The sequence below is a fragment of the Palaemon carinicauda genome, chromosome 37 (genome assembly GCF_036898095.1).
Source record: "Palaemon carinicauda isolate YSFRI2023 chromosome 37, ASM3689809v2, whole genome shotgun sequence".
NCBI lineage: Eukaryota > Metazoa > Arthropoda > Malacostraca > Decapoda > Palaemonidae > Palaemon > Palaemon carinicauda.
The window spans coordinates 57,910,808-57,922,956 of NC_090761.1; the positions used below are offsets into that span (position 1 = coordinate 57,910,808).

Below are 12,149 nucleotides of genomic sequence, written 5' to 3' on the forward strand. Positions count from 1 at the left end.
TTGGTGGAATATAATTTTCTATCATCTACCACTACCTAATGGAAAAAATTCTTAGTCATAATTCTGTCACCATAGCTTATATATTTTGGCTAGCATGAGGAGGGGGGGGGGAAGGAATTAAAACAAAATAAAATTCTTGAATATCCCTCCTTTTCAGTCGGTATTTCTGGCGTGTGCTGGAGTAGCTTTGGGAGATCACCCTCGCCCTCACAGCCACCACCGTCCCGCCTATGGACACCAGCCTGCCTATGGACACCAGCCTGCCTACAAACCCTCCTACTGTGATCCTACTGCCGCTCCTACTTGCGCTGCCGGTTCTACTCTTAACTACTGCCTCGAAGATCCTGAGTACCCAGAGTACGAAATCAAAGGTGCCATCACAGCTGATCACATCTTTGCCAAGAAGTACGCTGATGTCGCTGACCAGTCAGCTGATGATCTGGTCGATTTAGTGACAAAGGCTCAGGAAGAAGCCTTCGATTACTCCTACTACACTGGTGCCTCTACTGGATCCTCCCCATACGATGCCACCCACTGGGGAGGCCCTGAAGGATACATCTGCCCCTCTGACGTGGCTTATGCCAGACCAAGACGTGCCCAGAACGTCGAGGGCAAATGGCGTGTGATCGTCAATGATGTCCACTACTATACTCAGACTGCTCGTCTTGAGACCTGCCTGTTCCCAGAGGCCGCTTGCCGCGCCCTTGCCCCTTGCTACAAGAGCCACTGCACCCAGAAGTACGTCTACCACCGCCTCCTTTCCTTCGACCCATGCGATGCCTACAAGGGTCTCTTCATTGACATCTACAAGCTCCCATCAGCTTGTTCTTGCCATGTCCCAGCTTAATCATCTCTTCAGAGGAAACCCCACTGAGACTTTGTGCTCACGGCAGACCTACCGACAACCCCTCTTTTTGACCCCCAATATCTCCAAAGCCTAGACGGAGGAGAAGCCCCGAGATGACTTGAGAACTGCTTTCTTCACGTACCACCATCTAGTCATGCCAGGGACTCCCGGGACGCTCCCCACTGCTTGTCTATCCTCTTTTTTCCTATTCATATATCATTCTCTTAGAACCAAGTGAATATAGCATGCGAGAAGTTATTGTACTATTTATTTCTTTTTCAATAAACAAAAATATCAGAAGATGTTTGAAACATTTAGATAGATAACCCCTCAGTCTTAGATTATTTGAATATGTATAGATTGCCAGATTTAACAAGGATATTGATAAGGTATAGAAAAATATGAGGTTCACATCTTAGAGCTTAAAAGACCTGGCATAATTTGGAAAACTTTCAATCATATATTTTATCTTAAAAGTATGAATATTTCACAATATTTTTCTTGAAAGATCCACAACTGAAAGTCCTCTTGCAGTGTTTCCACTTTTAAATTACCAGTATAATTGTGCCCTTTACCCATATTCACCTCCTAAACCAGTTATTATTTGGTAGATCTTTTTTTTTAAATCAATAGTTTTTTATTTTATTATTGGATAAATGGCCATGAATCACATTAAGATTTACTCATGCTTTGATATTCTGTCTTAGAAATGGGTATATCTTACATAATTGCCCTTCGTATCTCTAAAGCTTAAGGCACTATCAGCACTATACTCAACGCAGTGAAAAATGACTGAGAGGGGAAGCCACATAGTTCGAAACGGATTCCCCTGGTGGTGAACATCTCTGCCGATGATCGGCTGGCTATCCAACCCCTCCTCCTCAGTCTCATTCTCTCTCCTATTCTTCTTCTCTGATTTATCACCAATTCTCTCTGCTTATCCTTTCTAACATTTGATTGTTCATATATTCATATTACTGTTTTTATAACTAACATTATCCCAATTCCATTTCATTTATCATTACGAATTTCTTCAAGATGTTGCTTGGTGGGATACCTTCCCGTTCGTTAATTCATTAAAAGGGTATGTTGTCACTGTGTGGGTCTGTGTAGCTGTGACCTCTGGCATATGTGCTTATGAGGGTCCTCACTCATATGCCATGCCATGGTTAGGATGAGGGGAAACCTAGAATTTTACCTCAATGGAGGTGTTGAGCAAAGTTTTGAATAATTCCTGGTACAATTTCGAAAATACACCAATTTATATAGAAACAAAGCGAGAAAAAAAAAGGCAGACAGAGGGTAAGGAGGTGGAGTAGGATTGGAGAAAGAAGGCACGCGGTAATAGTCAGGGAGTCCGTTCAAAACTAGGCGCCCTCCCATATCAGTCTTTTTTTGCTGCTTTGAGTATAGCTATTCTGACTTCATTCTGACTTAGACCGTACATGTTATATCATTCTTCATTTTTAATTACCTTCAAATATCACATATGACTATATCATTACATAAAGTTAATGTGGTTCCCTATAGCATTATCCTGTCTATAAATTATCTTTTAAGGATATGCTCTCACTGCACCCCTCCACTTCTTTTCTATCAGTGATGAAACTGAATTATACTCTTCATAGGTATATGATTGTATCATGTTAACCATCATTTGTCTCTCTTTTACTTCCTACTTTTTCAACGAGTGGGATCTCAAACATGTTCGGTAATCATAGATGCTTTTAATGTGGTTTTAGCTTATATATATATATATATATATATATATATATATATATATATATATATATATATATATATATATATATGTGTGTGTATGTATATATATATATATATATATATATATATATATATATATAACTCTGAATGAGTGAGGTATAAATGTTATATATACACGAATGAAAGAGAGTAGAAGGAGCTTTTGAGAAGGTGTATCAGATAGTATATGTAGTGTAAGAAGACTTGAGAAAGTGAGGAATTCATGAATATACAGAGGTGAAGAAAAAGTTAGTGTAGGTAAAGCGTCGGATCAAAGTATTTTGAGGCAGTTCAGTCGAATAGAAAGAATTTATTGCAATAGGTTAATGACCCAAGAACGTGTAATATAGCATTGTAGTGGCCTGGTGGAAATCTTTACCAATCGTATCTGTGGTTCTCAATTAAAGCTCTGCTTACAGGTTGATGGATATAATGGATAAAATCAAGACCATAGTGCCCCTTTGAGTTAAAGAACGAGGATTTCTCGGAAAGGTGATGATGGGGGAGTTAGTGCTTTAGGATTATATGTCACCTGTGCACCTATCAATAATTACCTGATCGTAGCTCGAGTAGAGAGAGGTATCTGCTTTGATCATACATGTACAGTATTTGGTCATCCCTAAGACATCTACCATTATGACAATGGCCTCTCTCCAGCCCCTACTGCTTAAGAATGATCTTCATATAATGACCTTCATTCCTTTAATCCTCTCTCATTTGGTAAAGGTCGGGGGAGAGAGAAGCCAAGAAAGTGTTGTTCAGAGGAGGTGAATGACGGAACGGAAAGGAAGTGCTCCGATATCTACCCCTTCTTGAATTTTAGCCAGTCTCCAGGAAGGAGATTGCTGGCAATCTTTTCTTATGTAGACTCCAGTAGACCATGGGATTCATTTAATATAGGATAAACTGGTAGGTGGTAGTTTGCGTGGTAACACAGAGACTTCTATTGCTCAGGCGCAACATTCAGCAAACCACAAACATTGCAAACTTAAGTAGAGAACTGTACCACTCAGTAATGATGCTCATTATCATGTTGTTATGATGCTGAAATCCTCGCAGGTATGAACGAATATATAGTAATAAATACCCAAAAGCCATAGACTGTCTTAGGGCACATTTAAGGTCTAGGTGCCGACACCATTTTCTGTTTCTTTTTATTAGCTTTTAAAGGATTAAGAAGTAAATGTGTTTCAGGAGCAGCAGTGGCGATGAACAAAACAATAGCCCCGAGACTGACCACATACATACAGAAATTTTATATATATATATATATATATATATATATATATATATATATATATATATATATATATATATATACATATACATATATATATATACCGTATATATTTATGCACACACATATATATGTGTTTGTATATACTGTATATGATCAGCACCTATGACCGTTTTCCATACAAGCCAGTGGCGGAGAGGGGTGCTGATGACTTGTCCGGTAAACTTTGTAGCTTTCTCAAAACGCCTTTCCCTATCTTGCAGGAGTGATGTTAAGGATATTACTGAAAAGTCTAGAACCTGAGGTGTGTTCGAACCCGTGACCCACGGAATGCGATTCAGAAACGTTTCCAATTGGGTATCTCAATTGAGCAGTCCAATCTCTTGTTAAGTCTGCTGATTGGAGAGATAATCATTGGTGAAATTATTTTTCGAATGAATGGGCCATCTTTTTTTATCTTTGGTCTGTGATGTTTTATTAGAATTTACCAGAAGACTATTTTTTCATCATAATAACAAAATAACAGGGCCCAGTATTCAAGGAATTCATTTAATAAATTGACTTTTACTTGTTATTCGCAAATTGATTTGAAAGCAATTTGTTTGAATACTATTATGTTAAATACGCTTACAAATTTGAATCTCAGAATAGACTTTATATCAGAAAAGCATTTTTGATTTTTTAATCAAACCAAATAATAAGCCTACCAAATCAGAAACTATACAACAAAGAGGAAAATCACAATATAACTTAAAGAATTTAGTTTATTAAAAAATATATTAGTACAATAACTTCTCGCATCTAGCACACATGGTTTTAAATAGAATATGAATAAAATAAAGTGAAGGAAAGTAAGAAAAGGCGAGCAGCGGGGAGCGTCCCGGGAGTCCCTGGCATGACTAGATGGTGGTACGTGAAGAAAGCAGTTCTCAAGTCATCTCGGGGCTTCTCCTCCGTCTAGGCTTTGGAGATATTTAACAGCATAAAGGGTGGCGTCGGTAAATCTGTCATGGGTTCGGAGTTTCTGGGTTTTGTTCTGATACTTGTTAAGTTTATTTACGTGGAAGACTTAAGCTGGGACATGGCAAGAACAAGCTGATGGGAGCTTGTAGATGTCAATGAAGAGACCCTTGTAGGCATCGCATGGGTCGAAGGAGAGGAGGCGGTGGTAGACATACTTCTGGGTGCAGTGGCTCTTGTAGCAAGGGGCAAGGGCGCGGCAAGCGGCCTCTGGGAACAGGCAGGTCTCAAGACGAGCAGTTTGGGTGTAGTAGTGGACATCGTTGACGATCACACGCCATTTGCCCTCGACGTTCTGGGCACGTCTTGGTCTGGCATAAGCTACATCAGAGGGGCAGATGTATCCTTCTGGACCTCCCCAATGGGTGGCATCGTATGGGGAGTCACCAGTAGAGGCACCAGTGTAGTAAGAGTAGTCGAAAGCCTCCTCTTGGGCCTTGGTAACCATATCCACGAGATCGTCAGCAGATTGGTCAGCAACATCAGCGTACTTCTTAGCGAAGATGTGGTCAGCTGTGATGGCACCTTTGATTTCGTATTCTGGGTATTCTGCATCCTCCAAGCAGTAGTTGAGGGTAGAGTTAGCAGCACATGTAGGTGTGGCTGTAGGGTCACAATATGAGTGCTTGTAGGAAGGTTGGTGATGTCCATAGGCAGGGCGTGGGTGGCCGTAGGCTGGTGGGTGTGGGTGGGAACCCAGAACCACTCCGACACACGCTAGAAGTACCGACTGAAAGGAAGTAATTTCATTAAGATATAAACTTAATAAATTGATAAAAATTATCAGAAGAGTAAATTCTAACCGATGAATAATAGATAGTTTTGTATACCATAGACATTAACCCCATGTAAAATATCTAAGATATCTGGTTAAATTAATTGTAAGCTGCTCAAGTAATAAATGATTGAAAAGGGTAAGAATAGAAGAGACTCTTTAGCTATGGTAAGCAGCTCTTCTAGGAGAAGGACACTCCAAAATCAAACCATTGTTCTCTAGTCTTGGGTAGTGCCATAACCTCCGTATCATTGTCTTCCTATGTCATGGGTTAGAATCTGCTTTCTCTTCCTCTTGTTTTTCTAAGTTTTTATAGTTTTTATATATAAGATCTATTGTGATGATTTTACTCTTTTAAATATTTCATTTCAATTGTTCATTACATCTCTTATAGTTTATTTATTTCCCTATTTCCTTTCCTTACTGGGCTATCTTTCTCTGTTGGAGGCCTTGGGCTTATAGCACCCTACTTTTTCAACTAATTGTAGCTTAGCTAGTAATGATAATGACAACAATAATAATAATAATAACCTGAGGCACCACCACTCACCAAAGGTAGAGCCATGATGATGCTGTAGTTGCGAGAGCTGTACTGCAGAAGCAAGCGCCATTTTCTTCTTATATACTATCCGACGAAGGCCGGGCAGGGAACTAAGGACCTTCTGTTAGTGGGCGGAGTTATGAAAGCGTCTTGCCACTTCAGAATGAAAGGGAATGTGATGCAACTCTCTCTCTCTCTCTCTCTCTCTCTCTCTCTCTCTCTCTCTCTCTCTCTCTCTCTCTCTCTCTCTCTCATCGAAGTATTGTTGTAAGGTTATCTTCTTCAACTCTCAAATATCTATCTGCTCATTTATGTATGTGCAACCTTCATCATTATTTTGGCTTCTCTCTCTCTCTCTCTCTCTCTCTCTCTCTCTCTCTCTCTCTCTCTCTCTCTCTAATCGAAGTATTGTTGTTAGGTCATCTTCAACTCTCAAATATCTATCTGCTCATCTGTGTATGTGCAACCTTCATCATTATTTTGGCCTCTCTCTCTCTCTCTCTCTCTCTCTCTCTCTCTCTCTCTCTCTCTCTCTCTCTCTCTCTCTCTCTCTCCTCTCTCTCTCTCTCTCTCACTCTCTCTCTCTCTCTCTCCATTTTATTCAAATTGATCTAAGTTTATTATTCTTATATTTATTAGATAACCACAACGGAAAACTTGAAACGCATTCCGTGTACATTAACTATAATGCTATACAGTATATCACACACACATACAAACACACCTATATTTATATTACATGTGTATGTATATATAGATACGTATGACTTTATATTTATTTCTAATACCTTTTTTTCCCGTTGTGAATATTTTGGAATAAGAGATTACACTCTTCTGAATTTTGAAGGGGTTAAGTGGATATCATCAGACAGTTTTTTATTTATTTTTTTCCCTGACATCAGCAGTTGTTAGTATCCATCTAGCGTATAGCTGGATGTGCTGGTGGGCTGTGAACCTTAGATATATCCAGGATTAATCATGGATATAGCCAAGGTCCTTTGAATGCACTCCAAGTATATTTAATGGAACTCAGATATATCAAACGTGAGCTATGTGTTGTTCAACTCACGCGCTTGCACACTTGTCTGATTGCACTTGTGTATTATATAAAATAAAAAACACAGCATATATATATATATATATATATATATATATATATATATATATATTTATATATATATATATATATATATATATATATATATGTATATATATAAATATATATATATATATATATGTATACATATATATACATATATATAGAATATGCATACACAAATATATATGAATATGTATGTATATATATATATATATATATATATATATAAATATATATATATATATATATATATATTAATAAATAATTCACATATATATTTACACATATATATATATATATATATATATATACATATATATACATGTGTGTATACACTATATATATATATATATATATATATATATATATATATACAGTATATACAGTATATATATATATAAATTATATATATATACAGTATATATATATATATATATATATATATATATATATACTGTATATATATATAAATATATATATATATATGTATATATATATATATATATATATATATACAGTATATATATATATATATATATATATATGTGTGTGTATACAGTATGTATATATATATACGTATATTTACATATATATTTGTGTGTATAAACTATATATATATATATATATATATATATATATATATATATATATATACATATATATATATATATATATATATATATATATATACAGTATATATATATATATATGTATATATATATATATACATATATATATACAGTATATATATATATATATATATATATATATATATATATATGTGTGTGTGTGTGTGTGTGTGTGTGCGTATACTGTATAACTACGTGACAGTAAGCTTAATCTTCTCCCATATAATTTAACCCTTCCCAAGTCATCAAAGAAGAGATGAATCTTATCATTAAACGATTACTGAAGGCATCATAGCTGTTAATTTCCCTTCTAACACCGACGGCTTTTTGCTATGATACCTCCATCGAAAAGTGAAGATAAATACGTCTAGCTATCCTCTCTGCCTTATGATCAGCCAGTGCAGTGGTCCTACTTACCAGCTCCACAAAATACCGAATTCACTATTGACACTATATGTTCCCGTTCATCATCGTGTTCCTCCTTCTGTCAACGAGATCATCACATGTATCTTGTCTTGAAGGACTCGTCCACACAACCCTTCAGCCTTGCAGTGGTTGTCTTTTAATCAGTCTTAGCATTCTGTATAAAAAAGATTCATCGACATCAGAGTTGTTATTTCTATTTTTAACTTCAAGTCAAGGAAGAATATATTTTCACTTCTCTACTGAAGCTTGATTTACATTTCAATATGAATAATAACACTATGAAGTAAACGTTTCTCCTCCCGGCTTTTTGAAGTCGTGAAATCCCTTCGGCAATAATAAACAACTAAATCTAAACAATGGCAGATGAAAAACAGAACTCTGAAACATTGGCCGGTTCAGTGATCGCTTCTGCCATTCAGGAGGAATCTGCTCAGGTAAAACAGCAGTCTACCAGCGACGTCAACGCTTGAGAGATTATTGCAACAGCACCAGAGAAATTACAGTTTCTCTGTAACTAGTGGTTTCTAGCTTGGTTTAGCCACTGAGCTACCCATGCAGCACTCCCAGTCAATTATTATTATTATTATTATTATTATTATTATTATTATCATTATTATTATTATTACTGGCTAAGCTTCAAACCTAGTTGGAAAAGCAAGATGCTATAAGCCCAAACGCTCCAACAGGGTAAAATATCACAGTGAAGAAAGTAAATAAGGAAATAAATAAAAGATATAAGAAGTAATGAGAAATTGAAATAAAATCTTATGAAAACATTAACAAACATTAAAACAGATATTTGATATACAAACTATAAAAGGACTTATGTAAGCCTGTTCAACATAAAAACATTTACTGCAAGTTTGAACTCTTAAAGTTTTACTAATTCAACAAGTCTTACCACATTAACCGAGTCTATCATATATATATAGATGAGGCTTGAAAGATACCAGATTTTGATCTTCCCCAAGCTTGAATTTTAGCAAGGCCCTTTTTGCTCGGAAGTAACGAAGGAACTACTCAAATAAACTCTACGAAGCAGACCCTGATCACTGCTTTCAGAAATACCTGGACAAACCTTTCTAGTTTGAGGACCTGTACGATGTTCTAAACAGTATAGAAAGACTGAATTTCATGATATTATATCTTTATCACCCCCTGGATTGAGGAGATACTCAGAGATACCGTCAGAAAACTTTACTGAAGAAAGAGATTTTCAGGATTATGAAAGGAATGTCCTTGGAAGTTAATGGTACTGAAGCAAGGATAATTTTCTCCTCAATAATAATGATAATAATAGCGACAACCACAACCACAACAACAGCAGCAACAACAACAACAACAACAATAATAATGATAATAATAATAATAATAATAATAATAATAATAATAATAATAATAATAATAATAATAATAATAAACCATTTCGAAATCAAATAATTCTTCATGGGAGATATTATGCCAATTAAAAGCAATGTGTCCCATAATAACCTAATTATTACAGCAATGTACCTGAATTGGTGGTATGCCCTTCTTTAAAAGCAACGCCAAATGGTGGAAAATATACCGAGACTTGTGGTTGAAAGTGTGGCTTTGGTGTCAGTTTTACTCTTCCTTATGTCGAATTAGTCACTTCTGCTGGTAGCTTCTCCTTTCTCGCTTTCATTTTTTGTTTAATAGGCGTGACATTTGACTGTATAGTGAGTTATTGAGCGTTAATGATTATTAGAATTCCCTTAATGAAGATCTACAAATTATGGTCTTAAAATGATGGATTGTTTATGTTTAGTCTATCTTTGATAAGTTAGAGCATATATTTTCTTGATATCAATGGTATGCAAATTACTTTTAGAGGAGTGCTGTCAAATAGTATAATATATTAATTGACTGCACTCCTAAAGTAATTTACATATTATTGATATCAAAAATTATATATACATATATATATATATATATATATATATATATATATATATATTCATATATATACATACTTATATACATATATATAAATATATATATATATATATATATATATGTATATATACATATATATATATATATATATATATATATATATATATATATATATAAAATACATAATTTTCATTATTAGCCGTCACTAGTCCACTGCAGGACAAAGTCCTCAGACATATTCCCGACTCCCGTCTGTTTATGGTTTTTCTATGCTATATCATCATTATCCGCCATTACTAGTCCACTAGCGGACAAAGGGCTCAGACATGTTCTCACTCTCGTCTTTCTATGGTCTTTCAATGCCAGTTTATACCTGCAAATTTTCTTAGCTCGTTTACTCATCGTCTTCTCTTCCTTTCCCTCCTTTTCCTGTCTCTAGGGAGTAGGCAACCCATTCTGTTATTCTTAATTTCTATCTATTATCTGTCATTCTCATTATATGTCCTGCCCATGTCAATTTTTTTCCTATATATTGGTAAAATATCCTCTATTTTAGTTTTCCCTCGTATCCATGTTGCTCTTTTTCTGTCTCATAGCGTTATTCCCATCATTTGTCTTTCCATAGCTCTTTGAGTTGTAACTAGCTTATGTTCTAAAGCTTTAGTAAAGCTCTAAGTTTCTGATGTAAAATTTAATACTGGTAGGACCATCTGACCGAAGACTTTTATTTTAGAAAAAGGGTCATTCTACTTTTTATAATCTCATTTTGCTTGCCAAAAGCTCTCTATCCTATTCTTATCCTTGTTTTAATTTTGTTCTCATGTCCTGGGGAAATACTCACTGCCTGTCCTAAATACGCATATTCATTAGCAATCTCTACAACTTCGTTCATAACACTTATTTCTTGTGTCTGCCTTTTCAGTGAACATTTTCTTAGTTTTGTTCAAATTAATTTTCCGTGTTACATTTCTGTTTTCTCAATTCAAATCTTCTTTCATGTTTTGCCATTCCTCCAATGCTTCACTAAACATAACTACGAGTATATCATCTACAAATCTTAAGTTGTTAAAGTATTCTCAGTGGAAATTAATTCGTATATTTTCTCAATCTAAATTCTTAAATGCTTCTTCTATTCATGTTGTGAATAAGTTAGGAGAGATGGGCTCTCCCTGTCTAACTCCTTTCTCACCTGGGATTTTCTCACTACCTTTATATCGTTTTAGTATTGCTGTACTTCCTGTATTCAACAACTGATCATATCCTTATAATTGACCAGCTAATAGAAAAATCAATATTGTTTGACTATGTATGGCATATATAGATCACGAGAAAGCTTTTGATAGTGTCAAAACTAAAGCAGTAATGAAAGCCTTTCAAAGACAAGGAATAGGTAAATCCTATGTTAGAACACTTGGATATATCTACATATGCATATATATATATATATATATATATATGTATATATATATATATATATATATATATATATATATATATATATATATACATACATATATATATGCACACACACATATATATATATATATATATATATATATATATATATATATATATATACAGTATATACAAAGAAAGAAAGACTGAGAATATTGGCAAATATGAGCTTAATAAAGACATGTTTTAGTGATGTCTTTAATAACAGATTATTGTGTATTGAATTTATGCCCTGCCTAATTCAAAAACCTTATATGCCTAATATTCTTTACAAATTTCAGACAAAATCTGGGGTTACTTCTTCCTCAGGTGGTGAGATGGAAATCTATTTCTCTCACAATTATTTCTTATTCCTATTGATTTCACACATCCTCTCCTCAGCATATTCTCTTCTTTTGTGATATAATCAAGCTACCATCACGGTCCCACATCATCATATCAT

The 12,149-nt window shown here is 34.9% G+C and overlaps 2 protein-coding genes across 2 annotated transcripts in view; one reads left to right on the plus strand and one right to left on the minus strand.

Moving 5' to 3' along the window:
- The window catches only part of LOC137629132 (neurotrophin 1-like), a 1,402-nt gene extending 283 nt beyond the window's left edge, over positions 1-1,119 (plus strand). Inside the window, exon 2 of the mRNA XM_068360403.1 lies at positions 158-1,119. Coding sequence (XP_068216504.1) covers positions 158-847 — 690 coding nt within the window. The 3' untranslated portion in view covers positions 848-1,119. The remainder of the gene's footprint in view (positions 1-157) is intronic.
- A 3,476-nt stretch (positions 1,120-4,595) lies between these two features.
- Positions 4,596-6,231, minus strand: LOC137629133 (neurotrophin 1-like). Its single transcript, XM_068360404.1, has 2 exons — positions 6,191-6,231; positions 4,596-5,595 (listed from the first exon to the last, which is right to left on the minus strand). The coding sequence occupies exons 1-2, from the start codon at positions 6,203-6,205 to the stop codon at positions 4,915-4,917; spliced, it is 696 nt and encodes a 231-aa protein (XP_068216505.1). The 5' UTR covers positions 6,206-6,231; the 3' UTR covers positions 4,596-4,914.
- Between the last annotated feature and the right edge of the window lie 5,918 nt (positions 6,232-12,149).